This window comes from Macaca fascicularis, chromosome 1, assembly GCF_037993035.2.
Source record: "Macaca fascicularis isolate 582-1 chromosome 1, T2T-MFA8v1.1".
NCBI lineage: Eukaryota > Metazoa > Chordata > Mammalia > Primates > Cercopithecidae > Macaca > Macaca fascicularis.
The window spans coordinates 198,869,161-198,896,832 of record NC_088375.1 but is presented as its reverse complement, the minus strand read 5'-3'; the positions used below and the strand labels follow the sequence as shown (position 1 = coordinate 198,896,832).

General features: G+C 40.0%; 1 protein-coding gene across 11 annotated transcripts in view; it reads left to right on the top strand.

The window, feature by feature from the left end:
• LOC102144351 (argonaute RISC catalytic component 3) overlaps window positions 1-27,259 on the top strand; it is a 141,780-nt gene extending 114,521 nt beyond the window's left edge. For 9 of the 11 annotated variants that reach the window (XR_012422695.1, XM_005543982.5, XM_074012355.1 and 6 more), the window contains 2 exons: window positions 8,508-8,707; window positions 9,203-9,854. Coding sequence is in view for 9 of the 11 variants with exons in the window: in XM_005543982.5 (XP_005544039.1) it covers window positions 8,508-8,707; window positions 9,203-9,311 (309 nt within the window). In the remaining 2 variants the exon portion in view is untranslated. Of the gene's footprint in view, window positions 1-8,507; window positions 8,708-9,202; window positions 9,855-26,874 lie in introns of those variants that run through there. The other 2 variants (XR_012422693.1, XM_045374678.2) reach the window with 2 other exon arrangements.
• The last annotated feature ends 413 nt before the right edge of the window (window positions 27,260-27,672 follow it).

The window sequence follows — 27,672 nt, the reverse complement described above, 5'->3', positions numbered from 1 at the left end:
CCAAACAGAAATCTACAGCTGAAGAATTCAATGAAAAATACAAAATACAATAGAGAGCTTCAACAGCCGATTTGATCAAGCAGAAGAATATCTGAACTTGAAGACAAGTCATTTGAAAAAAAAAATCAGAGTCAGAAAAAGAAGAAAGAATGAAAAAGAGTGAAGAGGGCCTCTGAGACTTATGGAACACCAGTAAGCAAATAAATATTTGTATTATGGGAGTTCCAGAAGGAGAAGAGAAAGGGAAAGGTGTAGAAAAATCTACTTAATGAAATAATAGGTTGGGCATGGTGGCTTACACCTGTAATCCCAGCACTTTGGGAGGCCAAGGTGGGCAGATCGATTTAGCTCAGAAGTTTGAGTCCAGCCTGGGCAACATGGTGATACTCCATCTCTACAAAAAATACAAATATTAGCCAGGCATGGTGGCATGTACCTGTAGTCCCACCTACTCAGGGGGCTGAGGCAGGAGGATCACTTGAACCTGGGAGGTTGAGGCTGTGACAAGCTGAGATCACACCACTACACTCTAGCCTGGGATGACAGAGTAAGACCCTGTCTCAAAAAAAAAGAAATAATAGCTGAAAACTTCCCAAATATGAGGAGAAATATGGACATCTAGATCTAGGAGGCTCAAAAGTCTCCAAACAGAACAATCCCTAAAAGGTTCCTCCCAAAGCACATTGTAGTCAAATTGTCAAGTCAAAGACAGACAGAATTCTAAAAACAACAGAAAATCATCAAGTCACTTAGAATCCTCATTAAACGAACAGCAGATTTCTCCTCAGAAACTTTATAGGCCTGGAGAGATTGAGATGATACATTCAAAGGACTGAAAGAAAACAATTGTCAACCAAGAATGCTTTACCCAGTTGAGGATCATTTGAGCTCAGGAGGCAGAGGTTGCAGTGAGCTCTGATTGCACCACTGTACTCCAGCCTGGGCAATGGAGTGAGACCCTGTCTCAATCAGTCAATCAATAAGAATCCTATATCCAGCAAAGCTAACTTTTGGAAATGAGGGAGAAATAGTATTTCCCAGACATGCAAAAACTGAGGAAATTTATCCCCACTAGATTCGACCTATAGGAAATGTTCGAGGGAGTCCTACATCTGGAGGCAAAAAGTCAATAATCGTTATATGGAAACAACAGTATAAAACTCACTGGTAGAACAGATACACAAGAAAGAAAGAGAAAAGATTCAAACCTTGTTGCTCTACAGAAAACCACCAACCCACAATGATAAGAAGAAAGGAAGAAAGCATATAGAAAACAAGCAGAAAACAGTTAACAAAATGACAGGAGTAGGCCTTCACCTATCAGTAGTAACCTTGAATGTAAACAAATTAAATTGCCCACTGAAAAGATGTAGACTGGCTAAATGAACTTCTTTCTCACTCTGGTGCCCAGGCTGGAGTACAGTGGTGCAATCTCAACTCACTGCAACCTCTGCCTCCCGGGGTCAGGCGATCCTCTTGCCCCAGCCTCCTGAATGGCTGGAACTACAGGCATTCATCACCGTGCAAGGCATGTATCACCACACCTGGCTTATTTTTGTATTTTTGTAGAGACGGGCTATTACTATGTTGCCCAGACTGGTCTTGAATCCAGAGCTCAAGCAATCCTCCTGCCTCATCCTTCCAAAGTGCTGGGATTACAGGTGTGAGCCACCATGCCCAGCCACTGAATGAATTTTTTAAAAGAATGAAATCATATCCTTTACAGCAACATAGATGGAGCTGAAGGTCATAATCCTAAGCAAACTAACACAGGAACAGAAAACCAAATACTGACCTAAACATTGAACACACATGGACATAACATGGGAATAATAAACACCATGGACTACTAGAGAGGAGGGCAGGGGGGGTGGGTTGAAAAACTATCTATTGGGGACTGGGCACAGTGGCTCACACCTGTAACCCCAGCACTTTGGGAGGCCAAGGCGGGCAGATCACGAGGTCAAGAGATCGAGACCATCCTGGCCAACATGGTGAAACCCCATCTCTACTAAAAATACAAAAATTAGCGAGGCATGGTGGCATACGCCTGTAGTCCCAGCTACTCGGAAGGCTGAGGCAGGAGAATCACTTTAACCCAGGAGGCAGAGGTTGTAGTGACCCAAGATTGAGTCACTGCACTCCAGCCTGGCGACAAAGCAAGACTCCATCTCAAAAAAAAAAAGGCCAGGTGCGGTGGCTTAAGCCTGTTATCCCAGCACTTTGGGAGGCTGAGACGGGCGGATCACGAGGTCAGGAGATCGAGACCATCCTGGCTAACACGGTGAAACCCCATCTCTACTGAAAAATACAAAAAACTAGCCGTGCGAGGTGGTGGGCGCCTGTAGTCCCAGCTACTCAGGAGGCTGAGGTAGGAGAATGGCATAACCCTGGGAGGCGGAGTTTGCAGTGAGCTGAGATCCGGCCACTGCACTCCAACCTGGGCGACAGAGCGAGACTCCATCTCAAAAAAAAAAAGAAAAAAGAAAAAAACTATCTGTTGGGTGCTAAACTCACCATCTGGGTGTAATATACCCATGTAACAAATCTCACATGTACCTCCTGTATTTAAAATATTGAATTTTTTTAACAATCTAAATATATGCTGCCTATGAGAAATTCACTTCACCTGTAAAGATACATATAAACTGAAAGTGAATGGATGGAGAAGGTTATTCATTCCATGCAAGCGGAAAAGAAATGCAAGCAGGAATAGCTATATTTATGTCTGACAAAACAGACTTTAAGTCAAAAACTATAAAATGAGACAAAGAAGGTCATTATATAATGCTAAAGGGATCAATTTACCAAGAGGATATAACAGTTGTAAATATATATGCAGCCAACACTGGAGCATCCAGTATATAATATAAAGCAAGTATTATTAGCTCTAAAGAGAGAGATAGACTCCAATACAATAGTAGTTAGGAACTTCAACACCCCACTGTCAGCACTGGACAGATCATCTAGACAAAAAATCAGCAAAGAAACATTAGACTTAAAATACACTTTAGACCAAATGGACCTAACAGATATATACAAAGCATTTCATCCAGCAGCTGCAGAATATACATTATTTTCTCAGCACATGGAACATTCACCAGGATAGACCACATGTTAGGCCACAAAACAAATTTCAACAAATTTAAAATAATTGAGGCGGTCAGGTGCTCAAGCCTATAATCCCAGCATTTTGGGAGGCCAAGGTGGGTGGATCACTTGAGGTCAGGAGTTCGAGACCACCCTGGCCAACATGATGAAACCCCGTCTCTACTAAAAATACAAAAATTAGCCAGGAGTGGTGGCACATGCCTGTAATCCCAGCTACTCAGGAGCCTGAGGCAAGAGAATCGCTTGAACCTAGAAGGTGGAGGTTGCAGTAAACCAGGATCATGCCACTGCACTCCAACCTGGGCAACAGAGTGAGACTCTGTCTCAAAATAAATAAATTAAATAATTGCCAGGCATGGTGACTCATGCCTGTAATCCCAGCACTTTGGGAGGCTGAAGCGGGTGGATCACTTGAGTTCGTGACCAGCTGGCCAACATGGCAAAACCCTGTCTCTACTAAAAATACAAAAATTAGCCGGGTGTGGTAGTGGGCGCCTGTAATCCCAGCTACTCAGGAGGCTGCGGCAGGAGAATTGCTTGAACCCAGGAGGTGGAGGTTACAGAGCCAAGATCACACCATTGCACACTCCAGCCTGTTTGACTGAGTGAGACTCTTATCTCAAAAGAAAAAAAAAGATACTTGATTTTTTTTTTTTTTTTTTTTTGAGACAGGGTTCCACTCTGGTGAGATCATGACTCACTGGAACCTTCACCTCCTGGGCTCAAGCGATCCTCCCACATCAGCCTCCCGAGTAGTTAGGGCCACAGACACATGCTACGATGCCTGGCTAATTTTGGCATTTTTTGTAGAGACAAGGTTTTTCACTATGTTACCCAGGCTGGGTTTAAGCAATCCACCTACCTTGGCCTCCCAAAGCGCTGGGATTACAGATGTGAGCCACTGCACCCAGCCTCAGTTTTTTTTTAATTTTATTTAATGTTGGCCAGGCTGGTCTCGAACTCCTGACGTCAAATTATCTGCCCGCCTTGGCCTCCCAAAGTACTAGGATTACAGTCATGAGTCACCATGCCCGGCCTCAAATATCTTTTACATGGAAATTAAACAATATGCTCCTGAACAACCAGTGGGTCAGTGAAGAAATTAAGAAGAAATTTTTAAGATTTCTTGGAACAAATGAAAATAGAAATACAACATTCCAAACCTTGTGGGATAGAACAAAAACAGAATTCAGAGGGAAGTTTATAGCAATAAACATTTACATCAAAAACATAGAAACAGCTGGGCACATGGTACACGCCTGTAATCCCAGCACTTTAGGAAGCTGAGGCAGGAGGACTGCTTGAGCCCACAAGTTCAAGACAAGCCTGGGCAACATAGTGAGACCTCATCTGTACAAAAAATTTAAAAATTAGCTGGGCATGCTGGCACACACTTGTTGTCCCAGCTACTCAGGAGGCAGAGGTGGGAGGATCACTGGAGTCCAGAAGGTCGAGGCTGCAAGGTTCTGTCTCAAAAAAACAAGGTATTAATATCCAGGATAGACAAAGAACTCAAACAACTGAACAACAAAAAAACAAATAATTTGATTTTAAAATGGGCAAATGTCTCAAGAGAGTAATCGAGAGGACCAACAGGTATATGTAAAAATGTTCAACATCAGTAATCACCAGGGAAATGCCAATTAAAATCACAATGAGATATCATCTCACCCAGATTAGTATAGTCATTATCAAGAAGACAAAGAATGCAGAGAAAGGGGAACTCATATACACTATTGTTGGCAATGTAAATTAGTACAGCCGTTATGGATATCAGTGTGGAAGTTCCTCATAAAACTAAAATTAAAACTACCATATGATCCAGCCATCCCACTACTGGGTATATATGCAAAGGAAAGGAAACAGTGTGTCAAGAAGATATCTGCATCCCCATGTTTATTGCAGTACTGTTATAATAGCCAAGATACGGAATCAGCCTAAGTGTCCATCAGCAGATGACGAATGGATAAAGAAAATATGGTATTTATACACAATGGAATGCTCTTCAGCCACGCAAAAGAATGAAATTCTGTCATTTGTGACAACGTGGATGAGCCTGGAGGACATTATGTTATATGAAATAAGCCAACCACAGAGAGAGAAATACTGCATGATCTCGCTGGTGGAAGCTGTAAAAGCTGATGTCACACAAGTATAGAGTAAAATAGTAGTTACTAGAGGCAGGAAAGGGAGGGGGATTACCAAAGACTGGTTAACAGATACAAAATTACAACTAGATAGGAGGAATAAGTTCTAATATTCTATAGCACTATAGGATGGCTATAATTAGCAACTTACTATATATTTTCAAATAACCAGGAGAGCAGGTTTGGAATTTTCTTGACACAATGTTTGAGGTGTAGATATCCTCATTACCCTGATTTGATCATTAAACATTATATATATGTATTAAAATATTACACTGTACCTCATAAATATGTGTAATTATTATGTGTCTATGAAAAATAATAAAAGCAAAAAAAGTTAATCGTATCTTCTAGGGATTAAAACCTATATATATCAGGCTCAGGCCTGTAATCTCAGCACTTTGGGAGGCCGAGGCAGGTGAATTGCTTCAGCCCAGGAGTTGGAGACCAGTCTGGGCAACATGGTAAAACCTCATCTCTATAAAAAATACAAAAATTAGCGGGGTGTGGTGATGTGTGCCTGTAATCCCAGCTACTCCGAAGGCTGAGGGGAGGATCCCCTGAGCCTGGGAGGTCCAGACTGCAGACCCTGTCTCTAAATAAATAAATAAATAAATCCTATATAACTGGATTATATATTTTAACCTAGTGTTTCTTCCCATATTTATTTTTGTTTTTTGTTTTTTGTTTTTTTTTTGACTGGCTCTGTGGCCCAGGCTGGAGTGCAGTGGCCGGATCTCAGCTCACTGCAAGCTCCGCCTCCCGGGTTTACGCCATTCTCCTGCCTCAGCCTCCCGAGTAGCTGGGACTACAGGCGCCCGCCACCTCGCCCGGCTAGTTTTTTTTTGTATTTTTTAGTAGAGACGGGGTTTCACCGTGTTCGCCAGGATGGTCTCGATCTCCTGACCTCGTGATCCGCCCGTCTCGGCCTCCCAAAGTGCTGGGATTACAGGCTTGAGCCACCGCGCCCGGCCTCTTCCCATATTTAATAAATATCACATTGCATCCAGATGACTGTATTTTAAAAATCACAGAGGTGAAAGAGTCTCTGTTCAAGTTAAGTTTTAGAAATGCCGTTAAACAGATTTTTTTTATTATGGAACTTTTGAAGACCATTGATATGCAAATGACCATTATGAATCTTCAGGATAGGAATATTTTCTTCAATATATTTAGCCAGAAACCTTAGGGAACAGTTTTCCTTTTTTTTTTTTTTTTTAATTTTTAATTTTTTTTTTTTTTTTTTTTTGAGACAGAGTCTCGCTCTGTCACCCAGGCTGGGGTGCAGTGGTACAGTCACGGCTCACTGCAGCCTCCACCTCCCAGGTTCAAGCGATTATCCTGCCTCTCCCTCCCAAGTAGCTGGGACTACAGGCACATGCCACCACACCCAGCTCATTGTTTTATATTTGTAGTGGAGAGGGGGTTTTGCCATGTTGGGCAGGCTGGTCTCGAACTCTTAACCTCAAGTGATCCACCTACCTTGTCCTCCCAAAGTGCTGGGATTATAGGCGTGAGCCACCATACCCAGCCTGTTTTTGTTTTATTATTTATTTGAGACAGGGTCTTGCTCTGTTACCCAGGCTGGAGTGCCGTGGCACAATCACCACTCACTGCAGCCTTGACTTCCTCAGCTCAAGCAATCTTCCTGCCTCAGCCTCCCAACTAGCTGGGACTACAGGTCCACACCACCACACCTGGCTTGCTTGCTTATTTATTTATTTATTTGTTTATTTATTTATTAGACAGAGTCTCGCTCTGTCACCAGGCTGAAGTGCAGTGGTGCAATCTCAGCTCGCTGCAACCTCCAACTCCCTGGTTCAAGCGATTCTCCTGCCTCAGCCTCCTGAGTAGCTGGGCTTACAGGCAGGCACCACCACGCCCAGCTAATTTTTCTATTTTTAGTAGAGACGGGGTTTCACCATATTGGCCAGGATGGTCTCAATCTCCACCGCGCCCGGCCCACAGCTGGCTAATTTTTAAAATCTTTTTGTAGAGATGAGGTCTTCCTATGTTGCCTAGGCTAGTCACAACCTCCTGGGCTTGAGCTGTCCTCCCACCTCAGCCTCCCCAAAGTGCTGAGATTATAGGCATGAGCCACCATGCCCAGCCTGAACAGTTTTCCTTTAGGATATCAGTTTGAAACTTCTGCTGTAGTCAGCAAATAACCAAGAATATTTCACAGAGACTAAAAACTGTTCTTTTTTTTTTGAGACGGAGTCTCGCTGTGTCGCCCAGGTTGGAGTGCAGTGGCCGGATCTCAGCTCACTGCAAGCTCCGCCTCCCAGGTTTACGCCATTCTCCTGCCTCAGCCTCCCGAGTAGCTGGGACTACAGGCGCCCGCCACCTCGCCCGGCTAGTTTTTTTTTGTATTTTTTAGTAGAGACGGGGTTTCACGGTGTTAGCCAGGATGGTCTCGATCTCCTGACCTCGTGATCCACCCGTCTCGGCCTCCCAAAGTGCTGGGATTACAGGCTTGAGCCACCGCGCCCGGCCTAAAAACTGTTCTTTATACATCTTCCCAGCTTTACATTTCTATTTTATTTTATTTTATTTCATTTCATTTCATTTCATTTCATTTCATTTCATTTATTTATTGAGACAAAGTCTCACTATGTCACCCAGGCTGGAGTGTAATGGTGGAATCATAGCTCACCACAGCCTTGACCTCCTGGGCTCAAGTGATCTTCCTGCCTCAGCCTCCCAAGTAGCTGTACTACAGGTGCATGCTACCACACCTGGCTAATTTTTATTTTTAACTTTTGTGGAGATGGAGTCTCACTGTGTTGTGCAGACTGGTCTTGAACTCCTAGCCTCAAGCTACCCTTCCACCTTGACCTCCCAAAGTGCCAAACCTGTTTTTTATGTGACTTGGTGTTAAATATTTATTAAGAAGTTCAAAATTGGGCTCAGCACAATAGCTCACACCTGTAATTCCAGCACTTTGGGAGGTTGAGACAGGCAGATCATTTGAGGTCAGGTGATACCAGCCTCGCCAACGTGGCACAATCACGTCTCTACTAAAAATACAAAAAATTAGCTGAACATGATGGCACATGCCTGTAATCCCAGCTACTGGGGAGGCTGATGCACGAGAATCACTTGAGCCCGGTAGGTGGAGGTTGCAGTGAGCCAAGACCATGCCATTGCACTCCAGCCTGGGTGACAGAGCAAGACTCTGTCTTAAAAAACAAAACAAAACAAAAAGAGTTCAAAATTCAACAGTGTATGTCATTGCCTTCTCTATAGGGTACCAGTCGTCCTTCACACTATCATGTTTTATGGGATGATAACTGCTTCACTGCAGATGAACTTCAGCTGCTAACTTACCAGCTCTGCCATACTTATGTACGCTGTACACGATCTGTTTCTATACCTGCACCAGCGTATTACGCTCACCTGGTAGCATTTAGAGCCAGATATCATCTTGTGGACAAAGAACATGACAGGTAATATAAAAACATAACAGGTTCTCACCCAAATCCAAATATTGTCTGCATGTTAGGATTTTCAAGTTCCCCAAGCTATTAGAGGAGTCAGTGATCCATGTGAAAAGTGACGACAGTCAGAACTGACTGCCCAAGGTTTCCTATTGAAATATGTTGTCTAAGTTCATTAGTAATAGAATGATATAGTAACTTAGTTGATTTATCACATTAAAGCAAAGGAGAGATTATTGGTAATAAAGTGATAGATACCGATAGATAGACAAAATGATATGATGTCTGGGTTTGCTTCTAATTAATTCTGGGGAGATGAGAGAAGTAAAACAAAATTGACCTTGAATTAATAGTGATTGAAGCTGAGTGATGGACACATAAATTGTTACACCAGTCTCTTATTTGTTAATAATTTTGAAATTTTCTACAACAAATAGTATTTATCGGAATCATTACATCAGAATAGAAAGTTTGTTTTTGTGTTCATTGCCACTTCTCTTACAGTGCTGAAGGAAGTCACGTTTCAGGACAGAGCAATGGGCGAGATCCACAAGCTCTTGCCAAGGCTGTACAGATTCACCAAGATACCTTACGCACAATGTACTTTGCTTAAATAGTCCAAGTATATTCTCTGAGAGGAAGCACTGAAAGATGAATTGACATACAACGTATGTTTCCAGTGGAGTCAATTGAGTAAGGACACCTCCAGCCATACAGAAACCAACACTGTGTGGGGGCCAAGGTCTGATCCTTATGTTAATACAAGGAAGATTGTTTACTTCATCAAGGAACACAGCATCATTATGCAATATGAAACCAGCCAACTGCTTTTTGTGCGGTCTCCTGTAGGAAGTATCGCAATTGTTTTGTTTTCATTTCTTGTAGTCTAACCCTTTTAATGCCTTTACCTCAAGTTGCTTGGCAGCACAACTATCTTTGCAAAAAAAGTATCGAAAAAGTAAATGATGGTTTAAAAAATATACACCTTCATGAATAATCAAAGTGATTTTTCAAAATTATGTGCAAAAAATTAATGTGCATTCATATATTCTTGTAAAAGGTGTCTGTGTGTTTTTAAAATATATACATCCATACTTCATATGCATATATATCTGGATCTGGATTGATAATAGATATATATGTGTCTGTGTATATATTTTAGAATTCATTCCATTTGGGGAACTTCCTTTCCCTTTTATTCTACTAGCACTACCGCTTTTATTTCTCTTTTTCCCTTGCCTTCATCACCTACATTTTTTCCCTAATCCTACCAGTGACATTCAAACATTCACCTACCTGGTTCCTTTGAATGTAAAATATGGCAAACTAGATTTCTACTTTTATTTTGCATACCCTATTCCTGACTCCTATCTCCTACATGATTCTGAGTTCTCAACTCTTGATATTGCTGTCTTAAGAATCAAACTTTTATATATATATAGTATACATACATACACAGACACATACACACATATATATACGTAAAATAACTTTTTGTGAGAGTGTGTCTCTCCCCTCCCACTCTGAACATACATTTGCGCAATTTGTATATAAGCAGTAGCAACCTGAACTATTCTTTTTCTTTTCTTTTTTTTTTTTTTTTTTTTTTTTTTGAGACAGAGTCTTGCTCTGTCACCAGGCTGGAGTGCAGTGGCAACATCTCAGCTCGCTGCAACTTCCGCCTCTCGGGTTCAAGCGATTCTCCGGCCTCAGCCTCCCGAGTAGCTGGGACTACAGGCATGCGCCACCACACCCAGCTAATTTTTATATTTTTAGTAGAGACGGGGTTTCACCATGTTGGCCAGGATGGTCTCGATCTCTTGACCTTGTGATCCACCCGCCTCGACCTCCCAAAGTGCTGGGATTATAGGCGTGAGCCACCGCACCTGGCCTGCTATTCTTTTTCTTTAGTGAGTTTGTTAAAGCTGCTATAAATATAAAACCTGTCAGAAGTTGTAACTCTTTCTCTCTGATAAGTGATGTGTTTTCTGAAACCTTCTGTTTCTATGGGTTATACGCAGAAATTCTTTAAAGCTTTTATAAAGGATAAATATTTTAAAAGATTAGAATTCTGTAGGGGTTGAGACCTCTGAAATTGAATAGAGAGAGAGAAGGGGTTGTTGAGGGACTTTTTTGTTCTGTTTTTTGATAGTTTACTTGCTGCCTCTCATACCTTAATGTGATTTTCATATATTTTATATATATATATGTATGTGTGTGTATATAAACACATATGTATGTGTTTGGAAGTATAGCTTCCTTTTCTTTTATATTTATTAGAATAGTGCTTTAATAATTATAGAATTGTATTGGCAGCATCTTTTATAAAAATATAATCATGTTTATTTTAAGAACTGACAACTTGTTTTTGCTATCTTTTAGTGCAATAAGCAGTTTTAAAGGAAAGTTGTGTCTGTTTGCATCTTTACCATGGATAGGAGGAGGAACAGGCACCTCCATAATTTAAAAGGGCAAAGAATACAGCCTTAATTTCAGAAGGAAAGTTTTGTAATTTTCAGTTTTAAAGCATATCTTTTAAAATTCATCATGAAAAAAGGCTGGACACTGTGGCTTATGCCTGTAATCCTAGCACTTTGGGAGGCCGAGACAGGTGTATCACCTGAGCTCAGGAGTTCGAGACCAGCCTGGCCAACATAGTGAAACCCCGTCTCTACTAAAAATACAAAAATTAGCTGGGCATGGTGGTGGACGTCTGTAATCCCAGCTACTCGGGAGGCTGAGGCAGGATTGCTTGAACCCAGGAGGCGGAAGTTGCAGTGAGCCAAGATTGCACCATTGCCCTCCAGCCTGGGCAACAAAAGCAAAACTCTGTCTCAAAAGAAAAAAAAATCATAATGAAAATGAAGTGAAATTGCCTAAATGAGTCCAACTTGAATATTAGAAATAAAGTTGAACTTTTATATAAGAAATAATCGTGAATAGGTTAACATATTTAAATTATTTGCAAATAGATTGTGTTTATTGAAGAATCATATTGGCTAGTTGCCCATTTTCATTTACTAAAAAGAATCAGGAAAATGCAAGATGATATTTTAAAACTTTTGCTAATGTATCACCAGTGTAACTTTCCTTTTAAAATTAAGGTGATAGTAACAAAGGAAGTTAGGACTTTGATCATTTTAAATCCGTTAAATCACTGAAATGTGGGAAATTGTTTTACAAAACTTTTGTTTTATTGATTATACTTTAAGGTATTAAAAAGTACTATAAAGCTATCAAAACCGAGTTTATCAGTAACATTGGATTCAGGGGAGCTTTGCACTTTGTAACTCATGAAAATTGCATTTTGATTTTTTTTTTTTTCTTGCACTGGTTCAGAGTATAGATACTACAGATTGTTTCCAGTGGGCATTGTTGTTAGCCTTTCAGAATTCCATCTGCACGTGAAACCTAATGGATTTAGATCTTTAGTTTCTCTCTTACCTGTAATCCACTATTATTGCCAATTCACTGTATTTTGAGCCTAAAATCTGAGCCCATGTCCTCCGACAGGCATGTAATCTTTTGTCCCTCTGCCAGAAAACTAAGAAAGTACTGTATTTTGTATGTTTATTATTTTGAAGTGTCTGAAATGCAATTTACAACACTGTTGCAAAGAACTTTACAAAAGGTAATATTTGTATAGTATATACATTTTTTCTCCCAGCCTTCTCCCATCTCCTCCAGAAAAATTTCCTATAAAAGATGGATTTTTTTACACTGAAATTTTACTGAATATAGTCAGGATCATGGGCAAGAGAGGAAAACAGTATACCCAAGATGATAAAAATTTAATTGGTATGTGCTTGATTAGTGTGAGTAAACATCTTCCTTTATCATGGGAGCTGCACAGATTCATATGGGAAACTTTAGGGAATGACTGTAGATACCCTTTCTCTATGTACTCTCTCACCTAATTTTCAGTCACTCGTATATGCTAGAGTGGAGCCCTTAATTTAAATATATTTGGAAGGACTTTTTTAAGAGGAAAAATATTTTTTCTAAATTATGAAGTTTTACCTTTTGAGTGATTTCTTTTTTAGAGTGCTCTTACACTATTCAGCATTGCTAGTTTAAAGTTGATTAACTTGAAAGAATATGTATACTATATTTCTATTTTGCTAACAAATTGGTATATTAATTACCATTGGTTCTTAATTACAAGAAAACTTGTGCTTAGAATTTTAAGGTAAAAGGCTAAGTGACAAATGCTTCTTGATTTTTGTCCTATTTATTGTTGCACTTCTGGTGCAGAATTTCTAATCTTTTTTATTTTAAAAAAGTTTTTTTTTAAGTTAAACATGAAATTCACAGTGACCCTTCTGCTCCTGCCCTTGCTCACTAACTATATCATGAATGCTAAATTTTAATCTTCTTTTTTCTATGATGTATCTTACAAGACTGACTGTAAAATATCAGTCTGGCAACTAGATAATTGATTTTCATATGAAGAAGAGTTGGGAGTTTAATGTATATTCTTGATGGCTGAAGTGTCTAGTAAAGTGCTGATACATGTATTATATTACAGTATCAGGTTACTGGCATGAAGGACCATACACTTACAATATTGTAGCTGCTATATTTATTTAAGTAGAGTCTGACAGTTACTGCACTAAACAATAAGGAGATAAGCAGGATTCAAGGCTAGTGTTAGACCCTTTTTTTTTCCTAAGTAAGAGTAAGGACACGAAATATCAAAGTAACAAAGGGTGCTGCCATTTTAGTTTCAATTTAATATCAGGATATTCTTTGTTTTAGAAATGTAGATTTTGACTTTTACAGTTTGAAAAAGGGTACCTCAGCCTCCTCAGTACTGGTTTTTTGGCACATTTTCAAAGAAATATTAGATTCCCTTTCTTTTTCATAATAGTTATCTTCTAACAAGTTTCTTGGAAAAACTATTATTCTAAGGGAAATCCCTGTTTATAACCTATTAATATATTTCTCTTCCTAGAAGACAGTCTAGGAGGGATTCTAGTAGCAATGACTGAGTGTTTCGGAAGGCACTTGATAGAGGCATCTCTGCCTTCCAGCACAGGGATTCTCAGCCTTCTAAAGATGTAGACCAGTTTCCAGGCTAGCTTCTCCACAACTCACCACTGCCTAGTGTTCACTTGTGTATTCTCTAATGGATTTTAGGAGGACAGGCCTCCTGACAGAGTCATGAAAGACTTAAGGCATGTCTAGGGAAATAAAAGCTGACTTGCCCTTCAGCAGGAATGACTGGCAGAGGATCTCAGTGTTCAAGGAAAGAGTGAGCGCTAAGCATGCCAGTGATGGATCTGAAGTGTTTAGATGGATTGCAGACCAGGAATTAGAGACCAGGAATCAAGTTACTCAAGGAACTTGATGGATCTGTTTAGAGACCTACATGAATTTGCCAAGGGCGTTGATTTTTATGAAATTCAAGAAGCAAACGACTTGGATACAGCTAGAATATGTTGTAGTCTTCCTATTTCAAACTTGATTTTAATATTTTTACCAAGAAGTTTAACTGACAACTCTGCAAAATTTTCATTCAGTGTCATTAAACCTGAGTTAAATGTTTGCTTAGCTTATCCTCTTAGATGTTCTCCTGTTGAACAGGCAAGTTGCCCTTAACAGTAACTTGCTATTTAGATTACCTTTTATTAGTTAGTCAAGCTGCATAAAGATCATTAGTCTGGCACCTTTATTTTGGCTTTATCCATATGAAGTGTTCATTATTTTCATACTTTTTGAGAATTCATAAATGTCTTAAAGCTTCAGTAAGAATTGTTGGGAGGTTTGACATCCAGTAACGCCTTCCTGAGTAGCAGTATAACCCTAATTTAGAACCCTTGTTTTCCTATTTCAGTTCTCATATTTGATCATACAAAAGCACTTTTGTGATTCTATAGGAGTCAAAAAATAAGCCAAGAATAGATAAGTAAGACAATGCGGAAATCAGAAAATGAGAATTTTCTCCAAAAAATATTTTTTAAAAAGTCCTGTTTATACTAAGAACGTTCTTGATCAGTTACAATGTTAGAAATGTCACTGTGATTAGTGAAAGCCAAGCTGAGTCCCAGGAAGCAGGGCGGGGAGTGTGTGTGTATATGTATGAGTGTGTATGTATATATAATCTCACACACACAAAGGGAAAAACTATTTTGACTTTTTTCCTGCTTTTAAAATGGTACATTTAAGTTTATAATTTTCCGTGTCAGTCAACGTAATTTTTTAAACTAAGATACAATGGTCAAGGCTTGTACTAATATTCCCTACTACTCATTGAAATTTGTATTACTTTACCCATCAAAACTAGTACTCCAGATGTTTACGTCATTGATTAAATCTCAAGAATCTTTTGTTCTTCAAATATGGAAGTTAAAGATTTTAATTTGCATTAAAGATAGAAGGATGGTAGATTCAATATAGAGGGTTGAGATTTACCAGTGAGAAACCCTGTTGTAGTATCAGGTAAACGGTGTGACAAAATTAGAATCCTATCAAATCACCTATCCAGCCATTGGGGTCCCTTCCTTTTTTAGACTAATTTCTAAGGTAAACAAAATCTAATGTATCTATGTTAGGGTCTCAGTAAAGCAAAGATGTTTGTCAGGGCATAGACTCTTGAGTTAAATTTTTTAATCATTTTTTTAAGCAAGGCGGTTCTTAGAAAGTGCCTTTTCAGAAGATGGTGCTGTAGATTTTTATTTTTCAAGTAGCACGAAGCTAAGAATTTTAAAGATAAATTATTTTAGAACTCCAAGAGTGTGACAGTTTCGTAAAAATAACGTTAGTTGTTGTCCTGAGTCTCGTCCAAGGGAACCAAGGAAAGCTTTTATGCAGTAAAGTAAAGGTAAATGCTCACCAAATTTATTTTGTAAATTTGAAAACAAAGTATTTAGTAGAATTAACCCTTTTAATTCTCAGCTGTATTGGAGGAAATCCATAATGCACATAAAACAGCAAAACTACTTAACTTTTTAACAATATTATGGGTATAGTACCAGTGTCCAAAGGGAAAGGTAACTTGCCTGGAATTGTAGGCAACATCTTCTAATCTTTTTTTTTTTTTTTTTTTTTTTTTTGAGATAAGCTCTTGCTCTATCACCTAGGCTGGAGTGCAGTGGTGTGATCTCAGCTTACCGCAAACTCTGCCTCCCGGGTTCAAGTGATTCTCTTGCCTCAGCCTCCCGAGTAGCTGGGATTACAGGCATGCACCACCACACCCGGCCTAATTAGTCATTACTAAGGAGGACTGCTCATAAAGGCAATACCAAGTCATCATTCAGATCAGCTTAAGCGAGAAAGCAAAATGATGATCTCTATTGTTAAAGAAATTTTATTTTCTAGACACCAAGGAATGTTTTAAATGATTTTTTATTTTTTCTAGGATGCAGGAACTATGAAAAATGATGACAAGGCATTTAAAAGGGTTTGATCAGTTAATTAGAAGTAGGATGTGCAAAATTGTGCTTAAGGAGAAATAAGCAAAAGAAAGGAAAATAGCAGGACCTTTCATAGTCATTAGAAATGTAGATAGTGGGCCGGGCGCGGTGGCTCACGCCTGTGATCCCAGCACTTTGGGAGGCCGAGGCGGGCAGATCACGAGGTCAGGAGATCGAGACCATCCTGGCTAATACGGTGAAACCCCGTCTCTACTAAAAATAGAAAAAATTAGCCGGGTGTGGTGGCAGGTGCCTATAGAATGGCGTCAATCCGGGAGGCGGAGCTTGCAGTGAGCTGAGATCGCACCACTGCACTCTAGCCTGGGCGACACAGCGAGACTCCATCTCAAAAAAAAAAAAGAAAAAAGAAATGTGGTTATCTACCAGAGGGCAATTTTGCTCCATACCAGGAAGCAGTAAATAGCAGTAAATGATCACCTAGGCACTTCTTTCCTGTGAATTTGGTGAGCATTCTTCCAGAAAAGAAAACTAAAAGCAAACAACAACAACAACAAAAAATACCACACCTCAGTAACCTTGTATGCTGCATTATATAATAATGATAGTAAAATTATATTGTTTGGAGTGTACTGTGTCTGTTTGCAAATATCCATGCACATTAAACTTTTTTGTTTTTATAATGTCTTAATAGCAATTATGAGTTTATTTTTGTTAAGATTAATTTTTCTATTGTGATGTTTATATTTATTGGCAATTTGTGTGCAACTTTTATATTTTGCTTGTTGGTTTTAAGGTATTTTATTTTTATAGATATTTCTAGCTTTCCTCATTCTTTGTAATAGCAGCAAAGATTAAGATGGAGTGTTAATATACCAACCAAACTACGAATTCCATAAACTCTAGAGTTTGAATTTTTACCAATAAACCATTAACACTATTTTGTAACTTAGAATATTTAATGTTGTTTATATAGTGGGCATTAAAGACAGTCTTTAGACAGATTTCTACATGTGGAGGGGAGGTGGGGCTTTCCTGTAAGTTTGATCTTTTTTTTCCCTTTAGTAGCAAACTAACATAACAGATTGGATTTATTTTACCTGATTGCAGTTTTGGGGAAACCTGTCAAATAAATGATTGTTACATGCCTTTCCTTTTTTTTTTTTTTTTTTTTAACTTTAAGTACATTGAAATTGCTTAAATGGTCACATTTTTCAGCATTAGGATTAAGATACCTTTTTGTAGGCCTGGAAAACAAATAGCAAATGATTCAAAATTCATTGATAATTGATTTTGAAATGAAACTTTTCCCCCATAATTTGTTATATGGAAGATTTGCTACCCTGATTTTTTCCCTAGCATACTTCTAAAGTTGATTCAATCCCTGAGTATCAGTGAAGAAATCAGAGTTTAAGTGGCTAGAGAGAGCCAGGTATAAAGACTGATTAAGAGAGTACTTCAGCTAATTAAAAATTTCAATAGTAATAAGTTATGAATGTGAATAAATTGGAAGGCAGTAAAAAGAATGATTATAGAATATTAAATTCAATTATATATAGATACTCCAGTTTCCTAGTGAGTAGGTCAAGATTATTTGTTTGTTTTGTGGCACAATCATAGTTCACTATAACTTCAAACTCCTGGGCTCAGGTTATCCTCCCACCTCAAGCTCTGAAGTAGCTGGGACTACTCGCGTGCGCCACCATGCCCAGCTGATGGTTTTTTTCTTTAGAGGTGGGGTCACTATATTGCCCAGGCTGATCTTGAACTCCTAAGCTCAAGTGATCCTCCCACGTCAGCCTCCCAAAGTGCTGGGATTATAGCCATGAGCCACTACAGCAGGCCAAGATCAAGATTATGTATATTGGCATGTTAACTTTTAAAATAAAAGTACGGCCGGGCGCGGTGGCTCAAGCCTGTAATCCCAGCACTTTGGGAGGCCGAGACGGGCGGATCACGAGGTCAGAAGATCGAGACCATCCTGGCTAACACGGTGAAACCCCGTCTCCACTAAAAAATGCAAAAAACTAGCCGGGCGAGGTGGCGGGCGCCTGAAGTCCCAGCTACTCGGGAGGCTGAGGCAGGAGAATGGCGTAAGCCCGGGAGGCGGAGCTTGCAGTGAGCTGAGATCCAGCCACTGCACTCCAGCCTGGGCGACAGAGCGAGACTCCGTCTCAAAAAAAATAAAAATAAAAATAAAAGTACATGGGCTGGGCACAGTGGCTCACGCCTGTAATCCCAGCACTTTGGGAGGCTGAGGCAGGCAGACGACCTGAGGTCAGGGGTTTGAGACCAGCCTGGCCAACATGGCGAAAACCTGTCTCTACTAAAAATGCAAAAATTAGCTGGGCGTGGTGGCACATGCCTGTAGCCCCAGCTACTCGGGAGGCTGAGGCAGGAGAATCACTTGAACTCAGGAGGCGGAGGTTGCAATGAGCCGAGATCTCGCCATTGCACTCTTGTTGCCTGGGCAACAAGAGTGAAACTCCGTCTCAGAAAATAAAAATAAAAATAAATAAAAGTACATGAAAAAAGTATATTCCCTTAAGCAGGTAAAATACTTGCATTGTATTTTTACACCATGAATTTGCTTGTCAGGAAATTTCTATAAGAGGTTAAAAGATAAACTATTCCATCCTCTGGGTTTTCAATTCTAAATTATTGGAACTCAATGTATGACATTTTACTGTAGTGTATTATTCCACTGAGAGGCAGGGAAATGGAAAAGTGTCAGGTAATTATAAATGGGAAAATTTTATTTTTGTATGGTAAGTTTTACAGTTTAACATAGATCAACATGTGTTTTCTTGTAGAGATTAGCCATTTCATTTCTTTTTGCATTTTTGCCAGTTACATTAGTTTGCTCTATGATATACTATTCTGAGATACTTCCTCCACCCCCCACACATCAAGTACTAATTGTATACAGATAGTACAGATTTGTACTTTGATTATAAGAGTTTGTTACTACTAATTAAAAGCAAATTAATGTGGCTGGGCATGGTGGCTCACACCTGTAATCCCAGCACTTTGGGTGGGCAGCCGAGGTGGGCGGATCACGAGGTCAGGAGTTGGAGACCAGCCTGCCCAATATGGTGAAACCCTGTCTCTACTAAAAATACAAAAATTAGTTGGGCATGGTGGTATGCGCCTGTAATCCCAGCTACTGGGGAGGCTGAGGCAGGAGAATGGCTTGAACCCAGGAGGCGGAGGTTGCAGTGAGCCGAGATAGCACCACTGCACTCCAGCCTGGGTGACAGAGCAAGACTCCATCTCAAAAGAAAAAAAAAAGCTAAATATTTTTGCTGTGAGTGTATGTCCCCTTTTAAGGATATTTATTGCGCTTATAACCTTTATAGTTGTATTCATTACATGTCAACATGTAATAACAAGGTTAGCAGACATGTAGTTCCTGAAGACCAACATTTTGAAAGTTGCCTCTGGGCCAGGCGTGGTGGCTCATGGCTGTAATCCCAGCGCTTTGGGAGGCCAAGGTGGGCGAATCACCTGGTCAAGAGATCGAGACCATCCTGGCCAACATGCTGAAACCCCATCTCTACTAAAAATACAAAAATTAGCTGGGTGTGGTGGCACACACCTGTAGTCCCAGCTACTTGGGAGGCTGAGGCAGGCGAATCGCTTGAACCTGGGAGGCAGAGATGAGACTCCATCTCAAAAAAAAAAAAAAAAAGAAGGTGCATCTGGTCCTGTGTTTTCTTTTTCCTTCTGAAAGTTCATAGAAACCTGGCATATAGAGCCTATTTTGCTGTTTTAACTGGTAGGCTTCACAAATCCTGCTACCTGGCATCAGTACAGCTTGACCACAGTGAAGTACTTGATGGCTTATTCATGTTTAGTTCACCTCTTTAGAAAGAAAGCTTTGTGGCCAGGAGCGGTGGCTCACGCCTGTAATCCCAACACTTTGGGCGGCCAAGGTGAGCGGATCACCTGAGGTCAGGAGTTCAAGACCAGCCTGGCCAACATGGCAAAACCCCATCTCTTCTAAAAATACAAAAATTAGCGAGGTGTAGGCAGGAGGCTAAGGCAGGAGAATCGCTTGAACACAGGAGGCAGAGGATGCAGTAAGCCAAGATCACGCCACTGCACTCCAGCCTGGGTAACAGAGTGAGACATCTCAAAAAAAAGAAAAAAAAAAAATCTTTGTGCAGTAATAGATCATCCCAAAAAAGAATTGCCATGAACAGCGTTATGTGTAGAAAACAGATGGGAGTGTTGGTCATTAGAGCCTTGCTTTTTAAATTTTACTCTTTCCAAAAATTGGCTGTATGCTATCTATAATTTTATGTTTGATGTTGAAGAGGCAACACCAGAGACTAGAGAGGGAGATTACTCTGATATTTAGTGCCTAAAACTTTCATCTTGGCTGGGCACGGTGGCTCACACCTGTAATCCCAGCACTTTGGGAGGCTGAGGCAGGCTGATTACCTGGGGTCAGGAGTTCGAGACCAGCCTTGCCAACATGGCAAAACCCGTTTCTACTAAAAATACAAAAATTAGCCAGGCATGGTGGTGGGCACCTGTTATCCCAGCTACTCAGGAGGCTGAGGCAAGAGTATCATTTGAACCCAGGAGGCAGAGATTGCACTGAACTGAGATTGCACCATTGCACTCCAGCCTGGGTGACAAGAATGAAACTCCGTCTCAAAAAATAATAATAATTTTAAAAATAAAAGACAACTTTCATCTTTTTTTTTTTTTGAGACCGAGTCTTGCTGTGTTGCCCAGGCTGGAGTGCAGTGGTCCAATCTCAGCTCGCTACAACCTCCACCTCCCGGGTTCAAGTGATTCTCCTGCCTCAGCCTCCCGAGTAGCTGGGACTACAGGCGTCCGCCACCACTCCTGGCTAATTTTTGTATTTTTAGTAGAGACGGGGTTTCACCGTATTGGCCAGGCTGGTCTCGAACTCCTGACCTTGTGATCCTCCCGCCTCAGCCTCCCAAAGTGCCGGGATTACAGGCTTGAGTCACCACGCCCGGCAAAACTTTCATCTTTATTTCATGGCTTTATTTCATCTTTATTTCATTTTTGGTTGGGAAAACAAACAAATCTCTTAAGTTAATCCTTTAATAGTCTTTTTAGAACCAAAGAAGGAAAGACTGCAAAAATGTTGCATTCGTGCATCTTTATTGTCAGAATCTGAGAAACTGGAGGTTTTTGCAAAGAAATAGACTAGTAGGATTGTGAGAATATATAGTGAGGGGGAAATTAGAATAAGGTTCCTTTGCTGGGATCCTTGGACAGAAACCTTACAATTGTTTAGTATTTGCAGAGTAAAAGAGCAACTATTGCTATTTGAACCTATAGAAGAGACCTAAGACGAGCGTCTCGGTAATCTACATTTATATGATGATATTGTCCCAGACCCAAAGGCACACCTGTTCTCAGTAACTTAGAGAAGCCGTGGAGGTTGCTTCTGAATTACAGTAAAGAAACTAAATGAAGCACACTTAAATAGAGCCAGGCATTGCTATCAACATAATGTCTTTGGTGTTCCTCTTTAAATAGAAGACACCAAGCAGGGCCTTTCCAGGCAAGGTAGTCTGTCCTGTAAAGAAAATGGTTTTTGGCCGGGCGCGGTGGCTCAAGCCTGTAATCCCAGCACTTTGGGAGGCCGAGACGGGCGGATCACGAGGTCAGGAGATCGAGAGCATCCTGGCTAACATGGTGAAACCCCGTCTCTACTAAAAAGTACAAAAAACTAGCCGGGCGAGGTGGCAGGCGCCTGTAGTCCCAGCTACTCGGGAGGCTGAGGCAGGAGAATGGCGTAAACCCAGGAGGCGGAGCTTGCAGTGAGCCGAGATCGCGCCACTGCACTCCAGCCTGGGCGACAGAGCGGGACTCCGTCTCAAAAAAAAAAAAAAAAAAGAAAATGGTTTTGGTGTGGGATTTGGTAAAAACACTGGTTAGTTTGTAATGAAGAAAGAATTTTGGCACAGATAGTCCAACCCAGTTAGTGGATACAGTTTGATCCCAGGGAGTTTAACAAAAACAAGCTTTGGTTTTGCTAGCAACAGACTTGATCTTCTATAGTAATTAATTGCAATTAAGGTTTTCCAGGAGCTTTCTCATTTCCTAGCGCAGGGTCCAACCCCGTTCCCTCTTTAAAAAAGAAAGAATAGGCTGGGCGCGGTGGCTCACACCTGTAATCCCGACACTTTGGGAGGCCGAGGCAGGCGGATCACAAGCTCAGGAGTTCAAGACCAGCCTGGCCAATATGGTGAAACCCTGTCTCAACTAAAAATACAAAAATTAGCCAGGCATGGTGGCAGGCACCTGTAGTCCCAGCTACTCCGGAGGCTGAGTCAGGAGAATACTACTAGTCTGAATTACAGTAAAGAAATTAAATGAAGTATTTATCCTTAATAGAGCCAGGCATTGGTATCAACATAACGTCTTTGGTGTTCCCCTTTAAATAGAAAACACCAAGCAGGGCCTTTCCAGACAAAGTAGTCTGGAACCCGGGAGGCGGAGCTTGCAGTGAGCCGAGATCGCCCCACTGCACTCCAGCCTGGGCGACAGGGCGAGACTCTGTCTCAAAAAAAAAAAAAAAAAAAAGAATAGGAAAAGGACTTAGAGGCAGTTTATATAGAATTCTACTGGGGGTAAATAACACTCTCAAAATACTTGGGAAAGAAGAATCACATGCCACAAGTTATAGCTTGATTGATATTTCAGCACGTTTTCCATGTTTGTATTCTAAAGTTTGTTTCCTTTGACATTCCATTATCTTATTTACTAGAGTGCCACCATTCTTATTTGTAATACAATCAGTGTTTTATGCCATTTGTGAATCACACAATTGTTCTTTTCTCCCCACCACACACACACACGCACACTGTTAAAAATAAAAGAGGGGAAGGATAAAACAAAAATAGAATGATGATTATTACAGTGTAACTTTAACATATATGAAGAGAAATTCTAACTCAGTTAAGTGAGAATTAAGATTGAAAGTATTAATGTTGCAAGTATTATCTCTAGTCATGGAATTTTTTGCTAGCTATAGAGTGCTAATGTGAACAGAATATAAATCAGGAACATGATGTATTATAGCAAAGTGATAAAATTATTATTGGTATTAGTCAGGTGTGATGGTTTGCACCTGTAGTCCGAACTTCTCAGGAGGGTGAGGCAGGAGGATAGTTGAGCCCAGGAGTTTAAAGCAAGCCTGGGCAACACAGCAAGACCCCAATCTTTAAAATAAATAAGAATTATTCTTGAAAGTAATATTTTAACCTGCCAACCAACAGAGATCCTCATACTCTTAAAGAAAATTAATATAGCTTATGGATTTGATAAATTGGACTCTGATTTAAACTTTAAAATGTTATGACTTTTATTCTGATACATGGATTTCTAAAATATGTAAAAAATTATATTGAATGCTTAACCTGTTCATTTCTTTTATGTATTCTGACTTTTTTATACAGCTTATGTCTCACATCTGCCTTCTTGATATGTGCAAAATATTATGTAAAAATAGTTGAAAACTCATCCCAGTTCCTGGTCAAGCGTGGGCTGTAAGAGAGAAGGCTTAAGGTCTTCTTTAACGGAGGAACTTTTGAAAGCTCACAACTGGAAAAAGCCTATTGAGAATTTGTTGCCTTTGAGAGTAGAAAGGGCTCTAGAATATGAGCCAGGGACTTGGAATTTAGTAATAGGTCTCCCACTGATTTGTTCTGTGTCCTTAGGCAATTCTCTTAATCTCTGTGTGCGTAGTTTCCCATTGTAAATAAGAGTGGTAATACCTGTCCTCACCTACCTCACTAAATTGTTGGGGTTTTTTGTTTTGAGTCAGGGTCTCACTCTGTTGCCCAGGCTGAACTACAGTGGCATGATCATAGTTCACTACAGCCTCCAACTCCTGGGCCCAAACTATCCTCCTGCTTCAGCCTCCCAAGTAGCTGGGACTAGAGGTGCATGCCACCACACCTGGCTGATTCTTTTCTTTGATTGCAGAGATGGGGTCTCACATGTTGTCCAGGCTGATCTCTAACTCCTGAGCTCTCAAGCAGTCCTCCTGCCTCAGCCACCCAGAGTGCTGGGATCATAGGCACGAGCTCAAGCAGTCCTCCTGCCTCAGCACCCAGTGCTGGGATCATAGGCATGCTCACTAAATTGTTGTAAGAATAAGATAATGTTTGCGGAAGTATTTGAGTTCTCCAAAGGAAAAGCTCTTCAGACTTTCAAGATAATAGAAGAGTGTGTGTGAAGGATTCCTTTCCAGTTTGCCTCTGTGAAAGTGTCTTTAATTACCATAGGTCATTTTATGAAACAGGAATAAGAGAAACATAGGCCTTATCATGGTATAGTGTTCACTTACAAGCATATCCTGTTGTTGTTTCCCTGCAAGATATCCAGCACACAGGCTGAATTTTTCTTTATAATAATCCTTGGCAAAAGCATAACTTCAAAAACCAAATTATTTTAGTGGTGCTATGGCAGCTGCAGCTTTATTTTGAGTTAGATTAATGTGGTGAAAACCATCAAATACTTAGAAATTGGCTGGGCGCAGTGGCTCACGCCTGTAATCCCAGCACTTTAGGAGGCAGAGGCAGGTAGATCACTTGAGGTCAGGAGTTCGAGACCAGCCTGGCCAACATGGTGAAACCCTGTCTCTACTAAAAATACAGAAATTAGCTGGGCGTGATAGAGGGTGCCTGTAATCCCAGCTAACTCAGGAGGCTGAGGTGGGAGAGTTGCTTGGACCCAGGAGACAGAGGTTGCAGTGAGCCAAGATTGTGCCACTGCACTCCAGCCTGGGCAACAAAGCGAAACTCTGTCTCAACAACAATAATAATAATAATAATATACAAATACTTAGAAATTAACTTCGCCTTTGCCTTCAGGCACTTTTGCTACATGTTAGTATCAGAGGCTCTTGTACAACTAGATAGTTATTCCCCTGTTTCTTGGCCGATTTTTGGTACCTTTCTTTGAAGAAGAGGGTTAGATGGCACTCATGGCTTTGCAGAATTTAACTTTGCTTTACTTTAAAAATTCCAATCATCATGTACCTGTAAAGGTTAAATATAGTGAAAGTTTTTGCTTCATGTGAATCAGTTCTGAGCACCTGCGGGTCATGTCAGGCATCTGATGCAGTTACCTTTATGGATCGTGGCAGGTCCTTACATTTCAGCAGGCTTATGCATTTCCATGGGGGGAAGAGATTCTGTTTCTAGGAAATTACAAAGGGCATACCACTGCAGGGAGTGTAAACAATTCTTTGTTGCTACAGACAAGATTTTTTAAAAAAAGGAAAAAGGATGCATTTTAGGTACACAGGGTATGGATGCATTCAACACTTACTTTTATCTCTACAGATGCCGACCTCCCCTTGTTGCAGGCAGTTGGGCTTTTCCAACTCATTACTAACAAAGGTGGCATCTGCATTAATCTCAATCAGAATTTCAAGTACTGAAGATGAAAAGTTGGGGAGATTCATGTTTGAAAAATGAAAAATGAACAAAAAATCCACCTTATGCAATGAGATAGCTGACAATGATATATCAGGAATACTTTTAACCTATTTTTGCTGCAATGTGTAGCTTCAATGTCTCTTTTCAGTTATGGACCCATGAAAGTATTACTATATCTTGTGAATAAAGATCATTCTTATGGACTAGTACGTGGATGCATTCATAGGCTGTGGGAAGCAGTGGTGTGCGTATGTGTGTATATATCAATATTTTATGTTTATGACTCTGCATATTAAGTTTATATAGAAAAAATAATGTGTTTCTTTAGTGTTTGGGGGACTAAATTGTATTATGACCATTCCAGTGTAATCTGACTGCTCACTCTAGAGAATATTTCTGTTATACACAATGCACATACAAACATACACCCCTAAAGCGTAGCTAACTGCTCCCACTAGATAACTGCTGCTAAAAAAATTAAAAATAAAAATTTTAAAAACCCCTAAGTAATGGAGGAAGAAATAGCATTCTTTTAAAAGGGGCTTTTCTGAAGAGTAAAATGTAAATACAGGACATGTGGGGAGGGTGGGGCCGCCTGCAAAATGTCCTGAAGATGGACAAATAGCCTTTTAAATTCTACTTTTTAACCATCTTTACCGTGTGTGCCTATTTGTATTGCAGATGTGAACTACTATTTTTGGAGGTTGATATCAGTATGTTTTGAAACTGAATTATTACATAAAATCAGAGTAACCTCTTTCTCAATCCTCCTTTTCCACACTATTCTTGCCAAATATTTCTGCTGAAACCCAGTTTCAGCAAGGCAAAATGATGGGACTCTCAAACCTCCCTCCTCATCTTCCCTTCCCCTCTGTCTTATGCCTGGCCTGGCCTTTTTTGTTGTTGTCGTTGGCTTTTCATAAGTAAGAACAATTTATTGTAGTATTTCAAGACTGCAGAATTTCAAGTGTATATCTATAAACCTTTTTTAAAAATCTTCGGCTACACAGTAACATCAATTAAAACAGAAGAGTGAGTCTAAGTCTGCAATATGCTATAGGACCAGATAAGATTTTGAATGAGACTAAACTTGACTGCCATATTTTATTAAGAGGAAATTGGAACTTCATGGTGGGGAATGGATGAGAGCAGGTCTATGATATATATGTAGTCATTGTATAATTAGAAACACCAAATGCTGAATCCTATCACTGTGTTCTTGGGGGCCAGGCCTTGGATTTGGTTGTCATTTAAACTCTTTGAAGATTATATGTAATTATAATGAGCAGAAGGCAAATAAAGTTTTTGAACAAAAGTACTTGTTTTCAGTATTTAAAATTTGGTAATATATTTTCTTTTTCAGTTACACTATCTTCCCCACAAAAATTATTATACTACAAACAAGTTATGAGTGAGATGGAGAAGCTTGAAGAAGCTGGTTTTTAAGCAGCTCATACAATATTTTGCGTTAAAGAAATTGTCATTGTTTCCTGTTGGGAGGCAAAAAACAACAACAACAATAACAAAAAGAAATTGTCATGATTCTTTCTGAGCCAAACTGTCACGAAATGTTCTGTGACAGAACCACTACTCTTTTTTCTGCCATTCTGCCTACTGGAGAGTTCTATGTTGTATTTATTTTTAATCCTTGAGTTTAGAAATATTAATGGTTTTAGTGTTGCTTAGCTTCAGTTTGAAGTATAACTTTCACTAATAACTGCAATAAAAAGAAAAGCTTTGCTCTTAAACTTTCTCTTGTGTGGTCATCATTACAGCTTTTCAGACTAGGGAACGGGACCCACGTGATACAGTGGAAAGAACATAAGCTTTAGTCGTGAAGTCCTGGGTTCAAACCTTGATTATGTGATACTCGGAGCAAGTTCCTTGATGCTTCTAAATCTCTGTTTCCTTCAGTGTGAAAGGAGAAAATAGAACTGTTGGAGCATTAAATGAGACAATATATAGAATGTTTCCAGTGCTGGGCATGTGGCTGGAGTTCAGGTTTTTCAAAGACTGCCTACCTCCCCCCTACCCCACCCATTTTTCACCTTCTTAAATAAAAGACAGTGAGTGGAGTGAAAATGGGGAGATGACACTAGGCTTCCAAACTTTGCCAGGAGGTGAAAGAATTAAGAATGTGTAGGGAAAAAAGGAACCAAAA